Source organism: Odocoileus virginianus, chromosome 23 (genome assembly GCF_023699985.2).
Source record: "Odocoileus virginianus isolate 20LAN1187 ecotype Illinois chromosome 23, Ovbor_1.2, whole genome shotgun sequence".
Taxonomy (NCBI): domain Eukaryota; kingdom Metazoa; phylum Chordata; class Mammalia; order Artiodactyla; family Cervidae; genus Odocoileus; species Odocoileus virginianus.
In genome coordinates this window covers 28756461-28784065 of record NC_069696.1, presented here as the reverse complement: position 1 = coordinate 28784065, position 27605 = coordinate 28756461, and the positions used below count along the sequence as shown (strand labels likewise).

The window sequence follows — 27605 nt, the reverse complement described above, 5'->3', positions numbered from 1 at the left end:
TATTATTGTCAACAATTGCAGCTAAAACAAAATTTAAAAAAGGAAAAGCAAAAGAAAAAAATTAGGGCTCTATCCAGGATATGTTTAGTATCCCAACTTTTTAGTTTTGTAATCTGTGTTACCCTGAGTTGTCTATGCTCAGTTTCTGATTCCTAAATACAAATACTTAACTGACATTATAGCTTGAAGAACATCGGTATCATCTATTTTTTTAATGTTAAATTTCATATAGAGCAGAAGTGTTGGTGTACAAGGTCTCAAGGTACATCTCTGACTTTTTCCCATCCTTGAGCCAAAGCAGTATAATTTCTTTCATATTTGGAGATGTTATGCAAGATTTTATTAAATCCCAAATTCATATTTATTGAGTGCAGAAATGAATAACTAGTAGAATCTTGAGAATCAATGTTACGTTAATTTGGAAAAGGAAATGGCAGGCCACTCCAGTTTTCTTGCCTGGAGAACCCCATGGACAGAGGAGCCTGGTGGGGCTACAAGTCCTTAGGGTCACAAAGAGTGGGACACGACTGAAGCAACTTAGCATGCGTGTTACTTTAATCCTACTTCTTTTCTAGATATGGTTCTTACAGAGCTTCGGTGTTTTATCTATACTATGGAAAAATAATAACTATTATTATTTATTTTAGGGGAATGTATAATATAGTGAGTTTAACATGCTTGCACAGTATTTTAGCATTGAGTGTGCAGTCACTCAGTGATGTCCAACTCTTTGTGACCCCATATACTACAGCCTACCAGGCTCCTCTGTCCATGGAATTTTCCAGGCAAGAATAGTGGAGTGAGTTATCTTCTCCAGGGGATCTTCCCAACACAGAGGTTAAATCTGTATCGCTTGGGTCTGCTGCATTGGCAGGTGGATTCTTTACCCCTGAGCCACCTAAGAGGTCCCTATTTAGCATTAAGTACCTCTCAATCTATGTTTTTACTCCTACCTGAATCTCATGGCAAAATAATTAGCAGAGTTGGGAAAGGTACACAATTTAATAGTAGTTCTAGTTTTCTCTCCAAAATGTTAGAATTATTGATAAGACATTGAACGGGTTATGTTTTTCATTTCTTAGATTTAGGAAAATGTGAAAAAATAATCTACACAGCTTTGCCATCTATGAATCTATTGTATAGTATATATGCTTAATTTATATTTATTTAAATCCAAATCTCTCCACTGTAGAAGAAGCAGTAGTGGTAATTATGATGGTAATCTCCCTGGTTAAAATGTGAGTTGTAAAAAATAAGTCATCTGACACATCTACTAGAGTCGCTATAGTAAAAACACACAAACAAAAAAAAATTGGAAAATAATAAATGTTGACAAGGTTGGAGCCCTCTTAATGTCACTTGTGGGAATGCTATAAAAAAAGATTTTGATGGTTCCTCAGAAGCTGAACAAAGTTACCATACAATACAGCAATTCTTTTCCGTATTATATTCCCAAAAGAGTTGAAAACAGAGGCTCAAAGACATATACCAGATGAATTTTAGCACTGTCACAGTAGGTACAATGTGAAAACAACCTACATACCTGTCAACAGATGAATGGATAAGAAATGTGGTATATTCATATAGAATATTGTTACCTAGAAAAGAAATGATACATGCTACAATATATATGAGCCTTAAGAACATCATGTTAAGTGAAATAAGTCAGACACAAAGAAATAAATATTGTGTGATTCCACCTATATTAAATATATGTATTTTTTTCATAAGAGAATGTAGATTAGAGGTTATCAGAGGTTGGAGTGGAAGGTAAGACTGGGAGTACAAAGTTTCTGTTTGGCATGATGAAAACATCTTGGAATTAGATAGTGGGGCAGTCGCACACATTATGAATGTCATTAATACCACTAAATTGTATACTTAAAATAGTAAATTTTATTACATCTACATTTATCTCCATCCTTAAAGAATTATAATGTAATATTCCATATACCATTGGATTATACACTTTTTATGGGTGAATTACAAAGTATGTGAATTATATCTCAATAAAGTTGCTAAAAAGCTGAAAAATCTTTGAGGTTCTTCCTTTGTTAGGAGGAAGGGAGTCATTACTTTTCTGTTCATATGATAGGCTGTGGGGATAGGCCATTCTAATGCAGGTCACAGTATAAAATAGAATGCTGTTGTGATTAACTGTTGCCCAGCAAGAATATGTTATACGTTAACAGTGCACCCATGCATACTGACATGCTATCAGGAAGTAAAAGGTTTCTGTGTCTCTCCAACTTAGTGAATGAGTCACTTAGCTGGGGGAGGGGACTATTGGCCACAGAACTTCAGAGTCCTGCTTGTTAGAAAGTCATTGTGGAACACTGTCCTCACACTTGAGCTCAGGTAAAATATCCCTAGTGTTTGCTGGTTTGATTATAAACCAAAAGAATGCAACTTGGAGCCCTACCCTGCCATCTTTGAAATGGTGCCTGACTCTAATAATTTCATACATTTTGAACATTTTTTTTATTATGTGAACCTATCACTTTTCACCCTGAAAGTAAGTGAAGTAACAACTGACACCCCAACAATGAAAACTAAAGTGAGCTAGTTTATTAGTCTGGGCTAAAGCCACACTGAACAAGCAGAATTTAAATGGAAATAAAGTGTAAGATTGAGGGCAGAAGGAGAAGAGGTTGTCAGAGGATGAATTGGCTGGGTGGCATCACCGATACCATGGACATGAACTTGGGCAAACCTTGGAAGATGGTGAGGGACAGAGAGGCCTGGCACTCTGCAGTCCATGGGGTCAAAAAGAGTTGGAGAAGACTGGACGACTGAAAAACAACAAAGTTTGAGTAGACGTTGTTGTTTAGTGGCTAAGTCATGTCACACTCTTGTGACCTCATGGACTGTAGCCCGCCAGGCTCCTCTGTCCTTGGGATTACCCAGGCAGGAATACCAGAGTGAGTTGCCATTTCCTTCTCCAGGGGATCTTCCCAACCCAGGGATCGAACCCGTGTCTCCTGCTTGGCAGGTGATTTTTTTTACCACTGAGCCACCTGGGAAGCCAAAGTAGACATTAGACAAATAAAAATTTGAATAAACACTATTACAAACAGAGAAAACAGCAGAGGACAGAAGCCTTACTCCAGAGATGACTCAGTACATCCTGATAACAGAGATAAAACTGCTGTGCTTGGAACTTGGTAGCAATAAAGAGGTCTTTTGTAGGCCATAGTATGGGTGATGGATTTTATTCTAATTAAAAATGTGAAAATTGAAGGTTTTTAAACATGGGAAATAACTTGATTTTTTCTTTTTTTCAAAGAAGATAAACCTGAGTATTGTGTGTGGGTCAAAATCGAATGGTGGAAACAAGAGTGTGTAGAGACAGACTGAGAGGAAATTATAATACTTTTAGCAAGAGACAATATTCTTTTGTGGGGGCAATGACATTAGAGACAATGAAACAATTCAAAATATATTTAGGACATGGAACTAGAAAAACTTGGAGACAAATAGATTTGAGACCCTGAGGGAGAGAGGAGAATATAAAGAATAACTGAATCCTAGGTTTTGGACCCAAACATTTGGATGGATGTTGACTCCATTTATCATGATAGAAAAATTGGGGTGAAAAGTGGAGAGGTGATGAGGTTTACTTTTGGGACAAGTTGAGTTTGAGGTGCTTATAAGACATCCAAGTGGAGATATAAATTAGAAGAGGGGTCTGAGATAGAAATATTGTTTTGGAGTCCTGAAATTTAGGCGTTGTCAAAGTTGAAAGATTAAATGAAATTGTCTAGTGGGAGAGAGAAGAGTGAGAACTGATGCTCCAATCAAGCAGCCACAACATTCAGCCACAGCGTAGAAGGAACAACACTCAAGAATTCCAAGAAGGGGCTGACAGAGAAAGATGATGAAAAACAGGGCTCTGCTCTAATGGAAATAATGAGAGGAGAATGTTGAAGAAAGGAAGGCTTGGCCAAGGTTAAGAATTGAAGTTTCCTCTAGATTTAGTAATATGGCAGTCATTGTCAATCTTAGAAATGGTAATTTTGGCAGTGCTGTGTGGGTGAAAGCTGAAAGCTGTATTGTGTTTCCTTGAGAAATGAATGTGAGGTGGTTAATGGTAACAGCAAAAGTAAAACACCCTTTTGGGGAAGTTTAGCTGAAAAGAGTTCAAGAACCAGTACTAGAGAGGCATGTAAAGTCCATGTTCTGCCACCTACTATTTGTTTGAACATGGAAAATTATTTAATATCTCTGATTTTGTACCCGAATAGGATCTTACTAACAAGAGTGCCTACCTCAAAGGGTTTGTTGAAGAGTGTTTATGATAGTCTTGCTACTTAGTAAACATTTAATAAATGTAAACTGTGCTTACCCTTGATCTAGATATTATAATATCCATGATATAATAGGGAGCTTCTCAGTCACAAAACTAAACTTCGTATTCTTCAGAAAAAATTAGGTGAAAACATCAAAGCCAGGCCAATCAATATAATGACAGAGAAATTAAGGTCTGTTTATCCTAAGTAATAATTTTAATTTCTTATTATTGGTTTAAAAGTCTTTCCAGTTTCCTATTCTCTTATATCCAATTTTTTTTTATGTATTTCCTACTATTCTAACATGTCTCATTGCAGAGAAAAAATGCAGTGTTTTTGTTATAGATATTGGCTTAGATTGTTTTGAATTTATAAGGATATCTTAAAAATTATTGTTTGTAATCAGAGAAGACATTTATTTGGGGAAATATTATAGATAACTTAAAGACCATACATTATCTTCCTATTTCTACTCCATGTTGCTTATTATCTGTATACTTTTATGAAAAGAAACTGTTTTGGCAGATACTAAATAAATTAAAAAATAATTTAGAATACCTTGTATACTTACTTTTTATATTTTCTATTTATGTATATTTAATATGCCTTTTAAAAATACCAGTTGAGCTTTTCAGATTGCTCTGTTTCAATTGCCTTTTTTTTTTTTAGTTGTAATCCATCTATTTTAAACACAGATATTTCTCACATTTCAATTTAAAATGCTCAGTTCATTACTATGGACCCACCTAGTGTCGACTTCTCAAATTCATTTTTTTTTACCATATATGCATGCTTATGCTATACATCATATACATCATATAATAAATGAATTGCTTACATAATCTTAACATTTAAAAGCTCATTTCCAAAATCTTTATGTTTTTGTTTCCTTTCTTATGGCATGCATTGTGTGCAACATAAACAATCTGAGAATAATTGACTATGGGTTAAACATACAGCTGCTAGAAAACAATCTTATTGCTCTTTTCAGCATCATTCACTCAAGAGGAAAATGTAATCACTGGTATGAAGGGTAGTATTATTGAGAGAGGTCATTTTACATAGGAATTTGTATGATTTATTTGATGCACTGGAGTTACTTTTCTAAGTTTATAAACAATACTTTGTTGGCTGAAATAACTGCTAATACTTATATTGCATCTCACAGTTTATAAAGCATTTTTCATGTATATTGTAATATTAAATATTTATAACATCTTTGCTAGATAGGAATTGTTATCATCCCCAAGTTACTAGTGAGGCAGCTGAGGATCAGAGAGGTATGAGGGTAGAATTGTGACTTGAACCTAAGTTCTCTGAATTTGCATAATAGCTGTTTGTGTTGATTCCTAATATGTTGCTCCTGAGATATTTTTGGGTATATAATCCAATCAATGCATATCTGCTATAGCAAACTATGTACTCAGTATGCATATTACATAAAATTTGGTCTGGATATCGTGTACCTAAATTGTTCAGAAACTGGCCTGTTTGCAAATTACATTAATAAGATTACATTAACTTTACTGGGCAGTTCAGCATTGCACTTCTGTAATCTTATTTCTCATCAAATAAAGTATTTTGTTTATATCAACTTAATTTTAGTGTTTATTTTCAATCTATACAATATATTGAAATATAAAACTTATTACTAAGCTTTTAATGACAATCACTGCACAAAACTTCCTGCTTTTCAGTTTCTGCCAAAATAGAAACAGACTTGTTCCTTCCCCTTGTCTCAGAGGGAAAAAGTCCAGTACAGGCCATTTACCCAAGCAAATCTTTTAATGTGTTCACTTGCTTTTGGGGGAGGGGGAAGCAGAGAAAGGGGATATTGGGTTTCCCTTTGTAAAGGAGAGGAAGAAATGAAAGGGAGAGGAAGGAAAATAAATGTTGTATTCTCATCCCTTCTCACCCTACACTTAACCTGGAAAACTGAATATGCAAAAGGACTGAATAGGCCTCTTTGAAACCTTGACTAAATAAGGCAGTAATCTGCATCAAGTAAGAGACAACGCAGAACTTCTAAGGTAGAATATTATTGTGGTCTGCTGGTCTCCAGGTGCTACAGTGTCAATTGTAAGAATGTAAAAACATAGGTCACTTAGCTCTGTAGGTGAGCCTAGTGGTCGTGGTTGTTAAACACTCACAGAATCACATGAGGACCGTAAGCCCCTATGCAGAGGGTCAGTACACAGTTTTCCAGGAAGTTGTCCAGTGCTGGAGTGCCTTACCTCTGGCCTTCTTGCCTGAGGTCCTCACTGCTACCTGGCTGCAGCAGTCAGTGACTCTGAGGCCAGAGTCAATGGTCCAACATGCTCTGGCTGTCAGAACTGAGCCCTAAGTAGTCAATAAAATTAAAGGACAAGCTGATAGGCAAGTAGGTCATTCCCTCAAACGTGGCTGTACAGGCCACCTGAGATTGAGGGGGACCCGTGCGTGGCCCTGACCATGCGCTCTGGACTCCAGGCAAGGACAATTTGCACCTGCCCCCAGGAGAAGGGCAGTGGGAATACTGCCCTACAAAGGCCATGGTAGATGGCGTCTGCGCAGGCCACGTTGCTGACGTCAGTGCGCACAACAGGCACGTCCCCTTCCGTGTCCTGCCCGCGCAGGGACTGCTGGGAACCCCTGCCACCTTTGCCCTGGTCCTGATCTTCGCCATGGCCGAGATCTGCACTCCTAGAGACTGATGCTTCAAGTTTAGTTCTTTGCGCATGCAGTCTGCCAGCTTTCTGATGTCATGGGTTACTGTCAGAGATTCATTTATCAAGGTGGGCCAGAACTTACCCTAAACATGTAAATATACTTTTGATTTTGTAGATATACTGATGCCCATATATATGTACTTATATGACCATATATACATACTTATATGTATAAATAAATACATCCATTTATATTTAAAGTAATCAAAGCCTTTATTGCCCTATTTGATGTACTTGAAGTATTCCTCAAGTATTCCTCTGCCATGCTTCCAGAATTTGATGTACTTGAAGTGTTTGAAAAACACTAAGGTAAATGGTCGTATAGGGTTAGCTGGTATATTACATGTATATATATGTAAGTATGTATATAAGTTTTACTTATATATGTGGTAATCATATATCAATGAGTAATAAAGTATATGACCAACACTTAGGGAATTACCCATTGTTATTTGGACTTTACATATTCAAACAATGAACGATCTTCTCTAGGAGAGTATTATGTTGGCTTCCTTTTCAAGGTTGGCCTTGAAAGAGCGGTGTGTGTTTTATTCTTCAGGACGTCCTATATTGGAACCCCTGTGCTAACTGGACAGCTGTGTATCTTTCAGTGAGACATAAAGTACTTAGTAACTCAGGCATGTCTTTTCTTCCCCAGGATTAGTTGCAAAGTAAATAAAGGGGATGTAGTGAAGGAGTGTTTCTGAGGAATACATGAGAATTGTGGGAAACATGATGACAATTACAGTTGTATAGTATTTGAGGACAGTGAAAAAATTAAGAGGGCAGAAAAGCAAACTGTGATAAAATAACATGTGGGACAATTTGAATGTACACTATAGCAACTTGTTTCTGTGTATTATCGATATACTTTAAGAGAACAATTTAGTACTTTGTAAGAGACACTGTATTTAAATGAAATGAAATCTCATTTGTTGGAGTATTTTAAAACTTGAAATCCCTGACTTTTAAAATTGCTGAAATGCATGGATTTAAATAAAAATTAACATATAGTACATGTTATGAAATGTTTGTAAAACCTAGTTTAAATTTGTGTAATATTCTAATATTTATCTACCTAAGATAATATATCTTAATTTTCATCTGCTGACATTTAGAATTATTTTTGATATTATGGTTTTCTAACTTTTCTAAGGTTTAGTGGAATTCTCTTCCATCCAAACACTGCTTCAGCTGCTCCCCCCCAGCTCACCATTATTCTCTAATTTAATTTTTCTAATTCCATTACCTAAGTTTTGGGGTTTTTTGTTTTTGAGAAAGTGTTACAAGGCTAAACAAGTCTGGGGATTACTGCTTTATAATTAATCAGTCACAACTAGTTTATTAGCAGTCTAGTTTTATTTATAGAATGCATATTTAAATATTATACACTTTAAATGCATTTGCTATCTATGGGATAAAATTTGTAGTCTTTCAACATTTTGTATTTAATTTGTTCCTGCCTGTGTGCATGCTGGACTTAGGATATAGTCAGCTGTTGTGATCCTGTTAAATGTATCTATGAAAGCTCTCTAAGATCAGGTCATTAAATTAACAAGTCTGGTGTTCCCTGATACTGAATTTTGCTCTTCAATGAATATATCAGATTCAGAAATCAAGGACAATTCCTTGAATTCTGCATCTGCTTTTATAATTTCTTAAACTGTAGGTATGCAGACAGAATTGCTTATATGTGACTGAAAAGTGTGATTGTATGTATTTGACAGAAATTATAGAAAAGTAGAAATGAGATAAATTTACTGTTTTGAACTAATAGAATGTAAGTGATTTCTCATTTGTGTTTTTCATAACTAATCTTATGTTCAGGCAGTAATTCCCACTTTCTCCTTTATTTCTTTATTATCTTGACAGGGTAGCTTCTTATTGGTTTAATTACTTAAGGATTTGTTCAAATATGTTTTCATTTAAGAGGGTATTTGCTGTTTTTTGCACTTAGGTGCATCCTTTAAAATGTTCTTTATGTAACAAGGCAGTTTCCTTTTAAAAGCATTCACTCACTTCCCTTAAGCTAAAAAAGGGTGGGCATCTTTAACATATGTGTTGATATTTATCATTCCTCTGCCATGCTTCCAGAATATCAGAATGATAAGGGGAAATCATTAGATTCTCTCCATTTAATTTAACAGTTTTAATTGGGCAGGATCATTATTGCATTTTCTTTCAGTGAATTGTGGGTTGCTTTTTCAGTGAATCAAACTGTTCAGGTTGCTTATGAGGTTCAGCCCTTGGCATAATGTCACTAATGATTTCTACAGGACCTTGAAATAAAGCAACAGGAAAATCTATCAACAAAGAGATATAAATGGAATATTTTAGATCAAAAATAAGATTCAAGTCTTTGTACTGGAAGAAAAGGACAGCAGTGGGCAATTTCATACTTGATCATTGTAAATGCAATCAAAATGGCAGTTACTGCCTAATTGCTAAAATAGCATCTGGAAAAATGAATGGTAGTTGTATAAGACAGGGATTGTTACCATTAATAAATTAATAAAGCCCATTACTTTTTTCCCTCAAAAACTTTTACATTTTAAATTTTCTATGTTTTTCTTTCTCTCACTGGTGCATGTTTCCTAGAGTATGCTGTCAGCTGATGCTTTTCTCTTTCTAATGTAACTTTTAATATGAAGACCCTGTGTTATTTGTAGTCTTTTTTATGGAAGGGAGTAAAATATTTGTTTGTGTGTGTATGTGCATGGATGTGTGGGGTGTTTGCATGTATGTTTGAAGAGGGATAGAGGAAAGCTATGGAACTTATGGTTTCATTTTATCAGAGATGAACTCTTCTGTTATTTCAAGAGCATCTCTCAACAGTTACTGACTAAATTGCCAGAATCAATAGCTTTTTAAATAGGCCTCTTTTAGAAAAAAAAAATGTCATTATGTCTGTCCTTTCCTGAAACTTTACTTTTTCTAGTTTAGTACTTTAGTCATCTTATTAAACAGACTTTCATACTTACAAAATAAAATCTACTTTTACTATGATACTTTTACACACTTCAGTTTCATATTTCCATCTCTAAGTTAGAAACCTTTACTCAGATGTTCTGCCATTATGTCACATTCAACTTAGCATCACTTTTCCCACAAAAAATCCCAACTTCCAAACTTCTGTTAATTCCACCACAGTCTTCTATGGACTTTGACCCTCCACCCCTTGTTGTTTCTTACACTTCAATCCTGGTCCGAGGAAGGCTTCTTTGAGGAGGTAATATTTAATCATGGTGTAAAAGCGATCACAGGGAGCACAACCTGTCATTGGGAAAAGTATTGTGCAGTGGCCTGATACCAGGACAAAAAGACATAGGGTCCCAAAGGCTCCTGATTTTTTCTTCAGGTAAGAGTATGCCATGGGTATTATAGAACATTGAAATGTTCTGTGGATGGCCTGGAGGATACAATCATTAATAAGACAGAGCATCCATCTTTTTTAGAGCTTAGAGCTAAGTAGTTGGGACTTACTTTCTACCTGGAATTATGGCAATCACAAGAAGGATAACAGGTGAGGGATCAACATGGATTCCAGTGGAGTCTTCTGCTTCAACAGACTTGAAGGGGGAGTAGCAATTAGCCTAATAAAAGGGGGTAAGGGGGTGTGGAAGAAGATGTTCCAGGAGGAATGTGCTTTTCACACACAAGCATTGAAGGAAGGATTAACAGGCTGCTTGCCAACAATTTTACCAGTCTGATATAGCAGGAGCTTGAAGTTCATAGCGTGCAGGGAGAGATTTCATGACAGAGCATGAAGAGTCTAATATGACAGGTTAAGGACTTTTTATTTATAATTAGACTATCATCTCTCATACTCTTCAAACTATATCCAATCCTCTTTTAAAGAAAAAATTATATACCCCAAAGGATATATTCAGTGAGGTCTTTGAATTCAAGTTAAAAAAAACATTTATTTCAGAAACTAAAATCATATTCTGTGAAAAGATCATTACATTGAGGATTATTATTAAAAAATGAGAATTCTGGTCTTTTTTAGTAGGTAAAATACTTTTTAATAACAAAAATTACATATTAATTACAGACCTTTCAGAATAAGATGTGTGGGGTCTGCTGTTACGAATCAAAGTAATATTGTGTATAGTTGATGAATCGGATGTGTACTTAACTAATATATGTATATTTAAATTTTATGAAAACATAATGGATTCACATTCAGCATAAAGAAAAAATATAAAAATCTTTCAAAAGCATATAGCAGAAGGGCTTTAATCTCATAGCTATCTTCCTTCTGTCCAGTTCTGACTTCCTCCTCCCTACAATTATAACCATTTTTATTTCATTTTCTTGTATATTCTTTCAAAGTTTTCTTATGTACATATCAGCAGAAAGGAATTTGACGTCTTATTTTCACAAATGTAGCACATTTTACTCTCAGTGCTCAGACGTGTACCTTGCTTTTCTTCACTACATGCACATGTGCATACACACACACACACACACACACGTATATGGGCTTCACAGGTGGCAATAGTGGTAAAGAACTCACCTGCCAGTGCAGGGGACAGAAGAGATGCAGGTTTGATCCCTGGGTTGGGAAGATGCTTTAAAGGTGGGCATGGCAACCCACTTCAGTATTCTTGCCTAGAGAATCCCTTGGACAGAGGAGCCTATGGTCTACGGTCCATAGAGTCACAAAGAGTCAGATACAACTGAACTGACTTCACGCCCACATGTATGCATACACACACACACACACACCCCAGAAATTTTTATACTGAGGATATTTGGTATCAGTGCATACTTACTTTCTTTATTCTTTTGTTAATAGCTTTGTAGTTTAATATGGCTTTGTTGTTTCCCTGATTAATGACCTTTGGATTGTTAACAGTTCTACGCCATTATGTGCTGTTCTACAGTAACTAACTTTGGATACATGACATCCTGCACATTTGAAAGTATATCTCTCATAAATTCCTAGAAGTGGAATTGCATTTGTGATTTTGGTAGTTATTTTCAAATTACTGTCCAGAAGGTTTATATTGATATAGATTTCTAGTAGTAGTATACAAGAGCACGTGTTTCCATAAGTCACCAACAGATTGTAGGTGTTAGTAAGCTTTTGCTGTGTTAACAAACAAGGCCACTCTCTCCATGGGTTACTGCTTCTAAAAGAATCTTTTATTGCATGTGTAACATGAAGTCTCTGTGGGTCAGCCGTGTGTTGACCTTATCGAACTAAGCCTCTTCTCATTTCTAGGACCCAGGCTGATTGAATAGTCCTTATCTGAGATAAACTGTTTTCATGGTGGAAGACAGAAACAAGATAAGGTAGCTGAACCAAATCAGACATTCACGGAGAAAGCTGCATATTCCATTGACCAAAGCACATAACATGTCTAAGATAATGTCAGTGGAGTAGGAAATGAAATCTGTTGCAAGGGAATTTAACAAGGGAGAGAATAAATTATTTATGAGTGAATAATACAGTTTAACAAAATGTTTAATTTTTCATTTTTGCCAAGCTAATAGGTTAAAAATATAATAATCACCCTGTAGTTATAAACTGCATTTATGTTAAAGGATATTGAGCATCTTTTTCTTTGTTTAAGAACCAATTCTATTTCCTTCTCTTTGAATAAGTTATACCCTTTGTCTGCTTCCATTATTGGATTGTTGACTTTCCTCATTGATTTAAAACGACTCTTTATGTATCATGGAGGTTGTTGAATTCCTTTGATATAGGTTGCATAAGCTGTTTTTTCCAAACTAGTAAGACTACTCCAAGTTTATACAGCAGTTTACTCATGTTCTCTTCTGGTAGATTTATGGTTTTATTCTTTACATCTAAATCTTTATCCATTTGGAATTTTAAAAATTATTTTTCTTATTTGTTTATTTTTCAAGGCAGACTTTTTAATTAGTTTGTCTAGTATTTTAGGCATAGGCTAGTATTTTAACTTGAACTTATTAAATCTATATATTCATTTAGAGAGAAAGCATATTGATGCTACCTATCCAGGAACATAGTATATCTTTACATATTATGTTAAAGCATTCTTCAGATAGGTCTTTATATGAATGATTTTATTCTTAGATATTTTATCTTTTGTGTTACTAATACTGATGAGGTCTTTTCTTTCCATTATCTTTTGATAACTGGGTGTTATATATACAAAAGTTATTGATTTCTTTATACTACATTTGTTTTCTGTTGTAATTCTGAATTCTCATAGTGCTTCTGAGATTTTCAGTTGATTCTCTAATCTATATTTTCTTAATTCCAACAAACTGATACTAAAATTCTTGAAGGTCAGAAAATAAGTTATTTTAAAACCACTTGTTACTTAAACTACCCACAGAATTTTGTTTCACTGAATAATACTTTTATCATTTTATCTTTGGTGTGATAACTTTCAAAAGTAGCTTTCTTGTAGAGTAGAACAGGCATGAGGTTTGTAATTGGAAGAAAGTGGAGTTGCTCTGTTGTGTCCGACTCTTTGCGACCCCATGGACTATAGCCAACCAGGCTCCTCTGTCCATGGGATTTTCCAGGCAAGAATATTGGGGTGGGTTGCCATTTCCTTCTCCAGGGGATCTTCCTGACCCAGGGATCGAACCCTGGTCTCTTGCATTGTAGGCAAACACTTGACCGCTTGAGACACTAAGGAAGTCCATGGGTTCAAATGGCTTTACCTATTGTTAGTTATGTAATCCAAAGATAGATAATTTTTGTTCCTGTGCTTCGCTAACCATTTCAGTGATGTGGAACTAATATTCATAACTGATACATTCCAGATTTGTTTTGAAAATTAAATGAATTAACCTGTGTGAAAAGTATAGATTTCTAGTTAGTAAGAACTTGATAATTTTTTTATTGGAACAGAAAGTCCATATTTTGCAGTAGGTCCTAATTCCTTAGGGAAAAAAAGTTTATCTTTGTGCTCTCACCTTTTATCAGAGTGCTGTGGCCAGAAAAGAGGCTCATAAAAAACATAAAAATCATTATGTGTATTTGTTTTTTCTCCTCAATAAGTCTAGTAAAATTCATCACACTCAATAATAGAAAAATGCTTACTAAGATGACTTATACTTTAAGATTAAGAATAATGGTTCACCTATAAAGGCTGAGTAAATCTGAAGTTTGGTCCCCAAACCAGGAGGGACATGCATTTTAGTTTTTTTAAGGTATGCATGTGGTGCTGGCATATCTTACAAATTCCTAAAGTCTTTTACTGTATGCTTTAAGTGAAAAGTGAAAGTGAAGTTGTTCAGTCGTGTTCGACTCTTTGGGACCCCATGGACTATACAGTCCAGAATTCTCCAGGCTAGAATACTGGAGTGGGTAGTCTATCCCTTCTCCAGGGGATCTTCCTGACCCAGGAATCAAACCAGGGTCTCCTACATTGTAGGCAGATTCTTTACCAGCTGAGCTACCAGGAAAGCCAAATAAATGTTTCAGAATACAGACCCATGATTTGTTTAAAGGGCTTCCTTGGTGGCTCAGATCTGCCTTTATTGCAGGAGACCCAGGTATGATCCCTGAGTTGGGAAGATACCCTGGAGAAGGGAATGTCAACTCACTGCAGTATTCTTGCCTGGAGAATTCCATGGACAGAGAAGCCTGGTGGGCTACAGTCCATGAGGTCACAAAGAGTCAGACATAGCTGAGCAACTAGCATACACACACCCAATTAGGTACTTTTAAATACTAATGCACCATTTGACACCTAAATAGTTCTTCAACTTCAGGGAAATTTACAAATATCAGTATGTCTTTTTTCCCCATTTATGAAAGTGTGCATTATAAACAATGATGTTTTAATATATAAAGGTGGTTTACAATACAAGTAAATTAAACATTCCATCCATGCTTACTGAATAATTGTATGAATATATTCTTTTGATGATATCTATTTTCTTTAATCCTGTGCATAGTCTGACTGAATTATTTTCTAAATTGTGGCAGTAAGTCATTTTAGTTAACAGTAGTGTGGAGGGAAAAAAACAAGAAACTGTGTATTTGGCAGGAGTTCTACACAGCGTCCACAAACTTCATTTTAAAAAGTAGGTTTTCTTGAACACAATTTACCTGTCAGGATTTCTCACATTTCAACTTTTCAGTTTGAGTTTCTCATTTGATATTTTGAAATTTCAGATAAAGACAGAATCCCTTGTGTTTATTTCTCCCTGCAATGCCAGTCACTGTCATCACACAATGTAACATGTTCAATATAGTAGTAAACTGCCTTTACTTCTCTCATTAAATCAGATAATACCAATAAATGTAATTGCACTTAGAAAAAAATGAAAGTTGTGACTTGAAAGTTTAAGCACAAAATTTTCAGAATCACAAAGAGGTGAATTTAGTGATAAAATTAGTTCTTTAGAAATGTCTTTTTTGTGTGTGTATGTGTGTGTGACCAGTTGAGTTCTCCTAGTCGTTTTAACATAATTGAACTTAGCCAACTAATTAATCAAAGATCTGTTGGAGAAGAGATAGGATACCCACCTCCAATACTATTGGGCTTCTCTTGTGGCTCACCTGGCAAAGAATCCGCCTGCAATGCGGGAGACCTGGGTTCGATTTCTGGGTTGGGAAGATCCCCTGGAGAAGGGAAAAGCTACCCATTCTAGTATTCTGGCGTGGAGAATTCCATGGACTGTATAGTCCATGTGGTCGCAAAGAGTCGAATAGGACTGAGCGATTTTCACTTCAATTAGTCAGATACTTTTCTTCACAATCTTTTATGAATTAATTAATTTTATATTTATTTATTTTGACTGAGCTGTGTTTTCACTGCAGCATTTGGTCTTCTCCAGTTGCAGCTCATGGGTTTTAGCTGCTCCAGAGCACCTGGGATCTTATTTCCCTGACGAGGGATTAAACCTCCATCCCCTGTATTAGAAGATGGATTCTTAACCACTGGAGCACCAGGGAAGGCCCTTCACTATCTTGTTTTGTGGATGTAGAGTTATCACATACTTTAAGGGGTTAAAATAAAGTACAAGAATTGTTCTTAAAACATTTTTAAAAATGGAACATTTTTAAACTGAAACAAAACTGAGAAGGGTAAGAAATATTATTTTGCAGATTATAAATTGATTTATCAAAGAAGAGATTATAGAATTGGAATATGAGAATTGAGAAGGACTTTAAAAATCATCTTCCCTGAGATGTATAGGCAAGATTGCATCATCAGTGAGGAAGGAATTGAGGCTCTCCTAGAGCTCAGGCCTCCTTACTTTCAGCATAGCCATGCCTTTTTCTTCTCAACTGTTCTAGATGTAAGTAGACTGAACATTATTAATAGGTAACATTTTCATTTACTGTGAATAGGATATATTTGTCATTTAGTTAATATGCAAGCAAAGAAGAATATACAGAGTAGACAAAGTGGGACCAAAAATGAAACTAATTGTTCAAATATTTTTGTATATTACTCTATTTTCCCTTATTTCTGCTCTGATTAGTTAATATTAAGAAATAGCTACCTCAGCTACAGTGGAAAAACTTCCCTAAAAGGTGTACACTAAAATATTTTGTATAAATTATCTAATAAATAAGAATCTAAGCCACACTATAGCAATATTACTACTTTTCACTTTGCTGCTGCCTCTAGGTAAAATATCAGTTTAGTGTGTTCCCTAAATTTCTTTCCTAGTTAAGAAATACATTAACAGAAAGTTCGGTGATCAAAAAGTGCATTTTTAAAAGTATGATCCCATTTGGATAGATTCTCTTCTCATGGGTTATATAGATTTTTTTTTTTTTTTCACTAAATAGGAATCTTGACTTTTACCACCAGAGTGATTGGTTCATGTCTTTTCCAGCCTCTTGAACTGACAACAATTAGACAACACTACTTAACACAAGGAGAGATGATTGTGTAATGAGTAAAAAAGTAAAAGTGTGAGTTAGATTAATCTTCCTAATAGGTACCTTTTCTTAAAATGATTCTTTCTGTAAGACAGAAATTTTACTTCAGAATAGTTACATGGTGACCGGAAGATGATATTCAGTTGGTAAATCATGTTCAACTCTTTGTGACTCCATGGACTGCAGTATGCCAGGCTTCCCGCCCTCTCTCAGATCATGTCCATTGAGTAGATGATGCTGTCTAATAATTTCATCTTCTGCTGGCCTGTTTTCCTTTTGCCTTCAATCTTTCCCAGTACCAGGATCTTTTCCAGTGAGTTGGCTCTTCACAATGAGTGGCCAAGGTATTGGAGCTTCAGCTTCAGCATCAGCACTTTCAATGAAGATTGAGGACTGATTTCCTTTCAGATTGACTGGTTTGATCCCCTTGCTGTCCAAGGGACTCTCAAGAGTCTTCTCCGGCACCACAGTTTGAAGGCATCAATTGTTTGGTGCTCAGCCTTACGTCCAGCTCTCACGTGCATACGTGACTACTGGAAAAACCATAGCTTTGACTATGCAAACCTTTGTTGGTAAAGTAATGTTGCTCCTTTTTAATATGCTGTCTAGGTCTATCATAGCTTTCCTTCCAAGGAGCAAATGTCTTTGAATTTCATGGCTGCGGTCACAATCGACAGTAATTTTTAAACCCAAGAAAATAAAATCTGTTTCTGCTTCCACTTTTCCCCCTTCTATTTGCCTTGAAGTGAGGGGACCAGATGCCATGATCTTATTTTTTTTAGTGTTTAGTTTCAAATCAGCTTTTTGACTCTCCTCTTTTACCCTCATCAAGAGGTTCTTTATTTCCTCTTCACTTTCTGCCGTTAGAGTGGTAACGGCTGCATAGATACCTGCATTCTGACAGAGGATGAGATGGTTGGATGGCATCACCGACTCGGTGGACATGAGTTTGAGTAAGTTCCGGGAGTTGGTGGTAGACAAGGAAGCCTGGTGTGCTACAGTCCATGGGGTCGCAAAGAGTCGGACACGACCAAGCAACTGAACTGAACTGAACTGAATTGCACAAATAGGCCCCCTTTATCTGCAGTTTCACTTTACCTAGTTTCAGTTACCCATGGTCAACCATGACCTGAAAATATTATATAGAAGATTCCAGAAATAAAAGATTCATAAGTTTTAAGTTGTGCACCTACTTTTAGTAACATGATGAAATCTCACGCCTTTCTGTCTTTGTTCTGCCTGTGATCCCCATCCATTGACAGTATTATGACTCTAACCCAGGATGACTCAAGCACATTGATCCTCTTCCTGACGTATTATCAGAAGGTCAATAGTAGTTTAATGCTATCCTAATGCCTATGTCTTTCACCTCATCTCATTACATAGGCATTTTATCATCTCACGTTATCATAAGAAGAAAGGTGAGTACAGTATAATAAGAAAAGTGAGGGCTACTGTATTTTCCTATGGAGCCCCCAAATCATAATCACATTAATAAAGATAGCATTTAGAAATTATTTTTAAAAAGAGAGCCAAATTTTATGATGACTATACTAATTCTGATATTTATTATCACCATCAAGTTGGGATGAGGGTACTATTCTTTGTTGTTGTTGTTGTTGTTGTGTTAATCACTCAGTTGTGTCCAACTTTTGGGACCCCATGGACTGTAGCCCCCCAGGCTCCTCTGTCCATGGGATTCTCCAGGCAAGAATACTGGAGTGGGTTGCCATTCCCTTCTCCAGGGGATCTTCCCGACCCAGGGATCAAACCTGGGTCTCCTACATTGCAGGAAGATTCTTTACTGTCTGACTCACTATGCAAGCCTCGTCTTTAACTGTTTTTAGTTGTTGTATAAGGAACAATCTTTAATATGAAGTTATTTGTGAGGATGGAGTAATCATCACTCAACCTGACTTTGAAGTTTAAACATTCAGTTAGCATCAAAACTGCTTTAGAAGCACTTTCCTGTACACTCGATATTTAATAGTGTTTAGGGTATATTTGAGATAAAATAGCATTTGATGCCTTTTGGGAACTTTTGAGGAAAGTTACCATAACTTTGGTGTTACCCATTTCTGCACTTACTAGTTTTAGGACATCAGACAATACTTTGTAAGCCATGGTTCCCTCATTTGTAGTTGGGATGATACAACTACATATCTCATATAGTTTTGAATATTAAATGTAATTATTTTATATACATCACAGATACTAGCAGAAAGTACTCAGATACTGAGAGCTGTCACTCTTAAATTACTAAAAATTGTTCTGAAGGAGATAAATGGTAAAACATCAAAAAGTGGGAGCTATTACTGGGAATGGCATCATGTCTTTTAGAGAAGTATGAGACTGAAGTTTCTAAGGCGATCACATTCTTTAAGTGTTGTTGAAGAACACTAATTGGCCAAAAATGTGATCTGAGGACAATTCATATGTTTATTCTAACTAACCAAGTAATAATACAGAAGAGTGTGAGGATGGAAAAACCATGAACTTATAGATCATTGTATGTCAATTTTCTTGCGTACATGTGTTATGGGGAATTAAAATTTAGGACTTTAAAAAGGAAGAGATGTTACTGAATTTCTTAGGTGTGTTTCTAAAGAAATTCAATTCCAGGACTTTATTCTACTCTAAGTCAGAGTTTTAGTCTGCCCTGATTGACCAGTGGTGAGCTCACCAGGTATTTGGTTTGGTGAATGGCTCACAGATGTACATTGTTTGGAAGTTCCTTTTTTCTCTTTTTTCTTTTAAAATATGAAAAAAAAAAAAATAAAACATTTTGTGACAAAGTTAAGTAATTCTAGGGGAAAAAATAAGTGAATATTTTCTTAATGTCTATTGAGGCAGGTTAAGGCAATATGATATTGGTATTGTCTGACACTGGTATTAAATTCATTGTAGTTATAATATTAAAAGTTTCATTTCTCAAAAATAACCTTACAAATTCCATAAACTGATAATAGGAACATATATCAAATATTAAGATGCTATCTGTACCTGTGACTACATATTTTAGTTATTAAAAGCTGTTCAACAATTCTGTTTTAAAATAGGGGAATGGATTTTCTTCCTTTTAAAATGAGAAATATTAGAAAAAACTGGCCTGAAACAGTGGCTGAAAGAGCTTAAATTTGGAAATAACTTGTTTATCATTGTAAAAGATTCTGATATTCTCTTTGAGAATTCTCCAGCAGTATTCACTAGCATATCTTATTTTTTCCCAGCTTATGTGAGTATCATTTTTATATCTACAATGGAAACAACATAAGCTCAAAAGCACACTTTTTTCAGCTTCATCCCATTTTCCATAATACTGCTACAGCTATGTCAAAGAGACTCATTAAATGTTTTATGGGCTTTCTGTTGTAGTTTGTGCTTTGGTTTCCTCTGAAGATGTATTTATATTCGTATCTGTGTTTGTAGATCATTTTGTATTTCCCACCAATTTAATTATTGTTCAGTAAGTTCTTGTCATTGCTTTTCTTTCACTTGTTTTTGGTTTTAACTTTGCTTACCATATTTACCCTGGGGAGCCTGCATATGAAACAATTACTCTGAATTTTGCTTATATATATTTTTAAAATTAAATTTATTGGAAAATTTTCTTGATTCTACTTTTAAGGCCACAGGCTGTAACATACTGTTAAGCACTTAATAAATGTTCAGTGAATGATAAAATATATCTCAGTCTACATACATTATGAAACTTCCTGGAGATCTACCTATAATAGTATAGCAAAATCACATTGAGGTAGACATTAATTCTAATGTACAAAATACCCGATAGATAACCAATTGAATATCTTGAACTGTTCAGGTAATTGATAAATAATATAGATTTATTTAACACATATGTGCTAGTTACTAGCACATGTTTAACATTTCAACATTTAATGTATAATAAAAAGATTTTTAGTAACAATTTACTATTAAGCATCAGGTTGGCTGGATCAGTTCAGTTATTTAATAAAAGTATCAATGACAGGATTTGAGAGAATATTTTGAAACTGCCTTCCCTTTTGCTGACTTCTAAAATCTTGCAAAAGATATTAATTTGCAAGGTAAATTCAAATGAAAGAAAACTTTTGCACCCTATAGAGTTACATTTAAAACTATTTCATTCATCCATCAAATGCAGTACTAATTTAGTGACAATGAGATTATATCAAATTTAAATTCATTAACAATTATGTAAAAGCCTTTTAAATCACTTAAAAAATCCCAGGTACCATCTTGGGATTTTCATTGAGCTATAAATTCTGGAGTGTTATTTTATTATGTATTATGGTATCAGATGTGAACTAAGACCTGGCTTCAAGAAACAAATGGGCCACTAACCAGTTGTAAGACTTTAAATTCCTTTTGCCCAAGTTTAAACACTGGGAAACTTATTAGGAATATACATACCCATACACTTTTCTATGCTGCATATGATCTGTGAGTTAGTCTATGTGAACAGAATTCTTTATGAGCTTGGAGGTCCATTAGTTCAAATCATCATTATTAGGATATTCATTATTATATCTGACAAATTTCTATCTAGTTCCTAGTCTGTTTCATGCCATTTAAGGATGATTTTCCAAGAAATAGTTTGTATTTTTGAAGGGCTACAGGAATGTTTATATAAAATATTAGGATCTTAAACTAACTTACAAACCATTTAACAGTTTCCTATATGTCCTTTTTGGTTTCTTTGGCATGTATGTACTTACACATGCACATGTTAAATGTCTATAAAAACAAAGCCGAAGATAAGGGTGATTCTGATATGAGCATCTTTCCTTTACACTGCACTTGGCCTCAAACACTCATGCTCTCTTTCTTACCTGCTCTGGTGACCTTCTGAATCAGAGTTTTAGAGAAACAACCAGAGGTAGAAGCTGTAGCAAGACAGCAGCTGGGACCATACGGATCTCAGCACCCTGCCTTCTGGCCGTTACCTTTGTTTCTATCTTTATGCTGCCTCTGTGCCTCCTTCCAGTGTTCCCCCTGCACCCTCTCCTCACCGCCTCCTCCTCTCCTGACTGCAGCTCCCCACTGCCCCTTGTCCCTCGCCTTCCTCCTCCATTTTTCTCTGCTGATACAGGATGAACCAAGATTCCCTAATTAAGACTTTAAGAAAAACTCTTTTTTTTAAAGTGTATGTAGCCAGGCAGCTACCGTTTCCTAAATCCCATAACCACCATTAACAATAGAAAAATTATTTTTGTATACTTTATCAATTAGACTGTATTAGATTGTAGGGCCCTTAAGTGCTGAAATAATAGATATTTAAAATAAATGCAACAACTTTCTCATTTTTCTCTGTAGGAATGGGTTGTTGCTGTAATAAAGAATAATTTGAGGCTAATGACAAGAAAGTATAGTGAGTAATATCCCTTCCCCTTCCCCAACTGCTGAAAATGAAAATCATGTCAGCATCCAGTCATTTTTGCCACATCCCTTGTTAACAGCTTTTTCAGGGTGGGTCGTAATTCTGTGTTTTGTTAGTGTCTTAACTCCATAGTGACATGCCTAAATCTTATTCCACATTGATTCTGTAGTGTATATATGTGTATTTTTAGGATAGCCCGTGAATGATGGACCTGATTATTAAGTTATTATCAACTTTGGCAAAAATTTTATAACCTTTGAGTGAAAAATAAATTGATTAATATGATAAGGTTAATAATTGATTTTGCTCTTTGGAATTTGTGTGTGCTGTCTCGCTGTGTATGTCTAAAAAAGTAAACTTACTGTCTGACTGTCGCCAGGAAAAAAAAGTGGGACCTAATCAAACTGCTGTGGGGTCAACCCTTGTGGTTTTAAAGGCCCTTAATGTTGTCCAGCTGCAAAATAAAAGGGATTGGGAGGGGAAGCTGGAAGGAGTGGAGGGGGTTGGGGGGGAATGTGTGGAAAAGAACAGGGAGTCTGGCTTTTATTTTTTTTTTTTAAAGTGAGTTCAGTGCCAGCCTGGACATTGGCTGTGCAGACTATTGAGCCATTGTCTGCTCCATTTCCAGAATAGCCCCCAGTTAATCACTTCGGCTTTGAAGGGAATTTCCTCGTGGAATTCTCCACAGAAAATCTAATCAACTGACCTGCCCTCTCAACAATGGAAGGCTTTTTTTTCTCTCTTTCCCTTATTGGGGCGGGCTCTGTAATGTAGCCTTTTGTGCCGAATGAACCCTCCCAGTAGGAGTGGAGAGCGTGTGTGAGTGACTGAGTGTGTGTGTGTGTGTGTGTGTGTGTGAAGAATGCACACTATCTCGTGTTGGTGAGTGTGTGCTCACTCCCTGACCAGATGCTGCGGTGCGCGGGGCAGCTACCATCTCTGCATGCGTGTCTGTGTAAGTCTCTCTCTGTGTGCTTCTGTCATTTCATGTCAAAGGTACATTACCTGATTACCTTCCTCGCCTGCCAGATTTTTATCTAGATAATTGGAACTGCTATGGAGGCTGTGCCTTGCCAGCCAGCTTAGGAGCCGCAGAGCCCTAGTTTGTCCACCTTGTTATCTGTGGCTGCCTGGGCAGAGGAAATTAAAGAGATCCCCAGTCAGGGGAGCGCTTCCTGCCCGACTTCCCCAGCCATCCCAAGCAGGACAGTTTGTAAGGACCATCTTTTTGTTTTTGTCTGTTGGTTTGGTGTGGGGTTCTGTTCCCTGGAGTGAGTGTGATTTTGGCACGTGGACACCTCGTCCCCTCCACCTCGCACATCGTGTTTTATGGAGTTTGGAGCTGAGGAAACTTTGGTTGGGTTGCCAGGACGTTCGCACCACTTTGTGGAAAGCGCGAGCTAACAGTGAGACCGACAGAGTGAGTGACAAGTTGTTTACAGGTTTCCTTGAAGGGGCCTCTGCTATATTTCAATCTGTCAAAGTTGCTTTTCTTCCCTCAGAACAATGCCTGATTGTTGTGTGCAAGTGTGTGTGTGTATGTGTGTGTGTGTGTGTGTGTTTCCGTGTGCGCACGAGAGAGCCTAGAAAGGGGTGAGAAGGCATAAATTCTTTGTGTAAAAATGCTGTTACTAACATTTAATCTTTTTGCTCAATGAGTTAATCAATGCAGTTGAATCGGGGTTGGGTTCGTGCACAGATTTCTCCTTTAATCAGTAGCAAATGCATTTTCAAAAATCATATTTTGTGTGTGTGTGTGTGCATGCGTGTGCGACTTTTATTATTTAGAGGAGAGAGTATGGGAGACACATTAAATGAGTTGACTTCTCACATTCGGTGGTGTCTGGAAGGGAGAATTAAAAGGAAAGGACAGGCTCCCTGAGGTTGTCTAGTGCCTTGCAGCCCGAGCGTGCGGCTGGAGGAGGGGGGAGCGGCCAGACCCCGCTGCTGGAAGTGCGCTACCCCTTTAAGAGACTGGTCAAGGAGTCCTAGGAGTGGGAGGGGGGAGAGGGGGAGAGGGGGGGAGAGATTGAGAGAGAGAGAGAGAGAGAGAGAGAAAATCAATTGGTTTAGAAGGTTTGGACTCACTTGACAGGTTCAGTTGGAGACGATCATAGGTGGCTGCTGTGACAAAGGGAAATTGTGCTTTTCCAGCATGCTTACTGACCCTGATTTACCTCAGGAGTTTGAAAGGTGAGTACAGTTTTCCCCCTCTGATATATTGAAGTGCAACTCTCCCATTTTACAGTAGTCTCTGAATCCATTGGAAGATGCTCGCCTAAAACGTGTTTGTTAGAGAAGCTTTTAGCGAGTGCTTCTGCAGTCTTGTTAGCTGATTTTTGTTGTGATTGCCCAGACCAAATGGAACTGATTTGCAAAGTCTCCGAGATCTCTGCTAATGTTTCTAGGTTGTGTCCTATAACAGGAAATTAAATGAACATTAAGCATCTCTTTCTTTCTCCCACTCTCTGCTTTTCTCTTTCTCATTCACTCTCTTCTCTCTTCCTTCATTGATATTCTTCTCCCCTTCCACACCTTTTAAAAATGCTTTTGTGAAGAATGTTACAATTTTCAACATTTCTGTGTCGTAATTTCTGGGGTGACAGAGGGCTTTGGTGGTGATTAAAACGGACGCTATAAGTTCCTATTTGATCCTTCTGTAAAACTTTGGAAGCTGCTCAGTAAAGCACATGACCTTTTGTTGATATAAGAGAGCGGATTTTTTTTTTTTTAAAGAAAATGTAACATCACAGTAATCTATTAGTACATTACTCTTGAAATGTCAAAAAAAAAGAAAGAGAAATGGGGATGATCCCTTTCTAAGTTTTGTGGCCACTTTTTGTACTGTCTTAAGTTAAATTTTGATTTCTTTTATTTTCTATCTTGCTCTGATGGGAATAAGTTTATTTGTTATTAATATTTCTTATTAGAGAAATATGTGCTAATACCCTTCCATTTGATGTTGCAAGTAAAGAGGGCTTTGAAAGAATTTTAGCCCTCTTCATGTTCCTCTAACTACACATTGCAATTTTTAAACTTGAGCTCTTATCCCAGCATAAGTTCATTTTTTGGAACTATAAATAGAATTTTGTTTGCCATTAAAAAGAATTCAAACTTTGTATTCTGTATGGTGAATTAGAAAAAAAGCTAAAAAAAGCCAGGATGCATGATACCCAGGCTTTTTTTTTTTTTTCATTTTCATGAAAGCTACCTTCTGTATAAACATTTGTTGTATCTGACTATGCAATGCAAGCTAGGTGCTAGACCAGCTGGTTAAAAATATGCTAAGTCAAGCTGTTCATCGCTCAAAAGACTGAATTTGATATGAAAAGACGAAAAAAGAAAGGACAAAGATTAAAACATTCTAGAAGTGAAGCAGTGGAAGGGAAGAAGGGTATTGAGAATAAAATAATGCTCGAATGTGGTCATATATTAGAGAAACCAACATCAGATCAGGGAAGAAAATAAAATAGCCAGTACATACACTTTAATACTGTCTTCTTTCTTTCATTTCCTCTTCTTTTTTTTTAAACTTAAGATGCATCTTCACTACATAATTCCAGTGAATGGTTGAGCTTTCTTAACAGTTTTGGGTGATTTTTTACCCAAAGTTCTGTATATTAACTCTTTAGAATAGTTAGCTTTTTTGGGTAAACATAGCCTGTTTCATATGTAGATATTGAAGTTGTTTATATTGTAACATACTATCGCTTAATACTACAGTGAGTTTTCTAGTATGTACAGAGCAGCACTGAAATGATAGTATACTTTAACGCTATACTTTTCAAAAATAAAACTCTGAGTCTGATTTGTAAGTCTGTTAACCTGACTGTTCTTATAAAAAGGTAGTTACATATTAACAGGCTGAAGTCTATTCCTTTATATAGGCAAGCTTTCCTGCTGTGAACTTTATTTGTATCTTTTCAATTATCTCTTTTTAAACTAAACTGTTCCATTTGCTATTCTGATACCCAAATCTCTTTAACATTTTTTTTTCCTCCTAGTGAGAATTTCATTTTTTATCACCCAAAGGCATGCTTTTCTAACTGCCTAATTAGATAAGCCAAGTGATAATCAATAGAGTTGTCAGTATAGACAGCACATTTGGAAATATTAGTAGCTAAAATAATTTTGAAAAGTGTCCTACAATGCAAAATTTCTTAATAATTTCCCCTGTGGTTATAATTGGTAGTACATACAAAATCTCAGTAAATCATTACTATTTGTTTACATTGAATATGTACGGCTGAGAGTATCTGTAGTTACCCACACAGAGTATATATCATGCAGACTCAATATTGAATATTTATATTCTCCATAGGAGGTATATATGCTGTAATTATACTCTCTTATATAGTCAGCTTTCTTTTGCCTTTTCAACTACTGCAACTTTCATTGAATATGTAGGTCATTTCTATCAAGTGTTAATTTTTATTCTATTTGCTTACCTGATATAGATGAGTAGTTCACTCAAACTTAGTTGTAAATCCAAAAAGAAGACTTCTAAATTTCTATATGAAATAAAGAACGTTACTCTGGAGGGCATTAATAAGTTGCTTGGAGTCTATGTATTTTGGAAGTTGTAATTTTTTTTTTTCTTTTCATCGATTAGAGTCTTGTCTATCTTCTATTATCCTTTCCAACCTGTAGACTATTTGAAACTTCAAGGAATATTCAAAACAAGTATCTGGATCAAAATTTGGATGTAGATTTCTTATGTCTGTATTATCAGCTGTAGAAATTAACATGATCAATACTGTCATAAACAGTTGTTAAATAATTCAGAAGCAGTAACAATTTCATTGTCTGCTAAAAAATATTCAAGAGGTAAAATAAATTTAAAAGTGATTACAAAAAGTAAAGAAGTTGATATACTTAATTTTTATTTTCAAACATCTCTAACATAACTGATTATAATTAATGAAAAACACAGTTCTCAGGTGGGAGGTGAATATGTAAAGTATGTTCTAAGGAATTATTTGTAAGCAGTCTTTTACATCATCCTATTTAGAAGAAAGATAACTGGCAACATAGTCTAAATGTTACTAATAGTGTCTAGAAGGAGTGCTTGAACTCTCCTAAAATTTTTTAAATGAAGATAGTGAATTTATATTTTTACCTGAAAATAAATAATAAAAATTGTGACTAAGGGCTTCTCCTTTCAGAATATCATTTATTGTTTTCATATTCTTAGAATGAAAATATTTAAAACACTTGTCTTAAATAGCCATATCAGTTTGTTTCTGATAAGTGATTAAAGTATTTTGTTACTGTCAATAATAATTATTCTGTTTCTCCTCATGTATATATTTATCCTATTTGATTGTAATGTAATAGTTTTATGACCAAGCTACTTGTTACACTTTCTGATCGCTTTA

At 35.7% G+C, this 27605-nt stretch overlaps 1 protein-coding gene across 10 annotated transcripts in view; it reads left to right on the top strand.

Annotated features, from left to right (window-relative positions):
* SOX5 (SRY-box transcription factor 5) overlaps positions 1-27605 on the top strand; it is a 1090001-nt gene that overhangs the window by 628939 nt on the left and 433457 nt on the right. For 4 of the 10 annotated variants that reach the window (XM_070453783.1, XM_070453782.1, XM_070453772.1 and 1 more), the window contains exon 1: positions 24275-24420. The exons of 4 other annotated variants lie outside the window; for them this stretch is intronic. In XM_070453783.1, the coding sequence (XP_070309884.1) occupies positions 24383-24420 (38 nt within the window). In that variant the 5' untranslated portion in view covers positions 24275-24382. Of the gene's footprint in view, positions 1-6928; positions 7064-23090; positions 23183-24274; positions 24421-27605 lie in introns of those variants that run through there. 2 more of the 10 variants (XM_070453778.1, XM_070453780.1) reach the window with 2 other exon arrangements.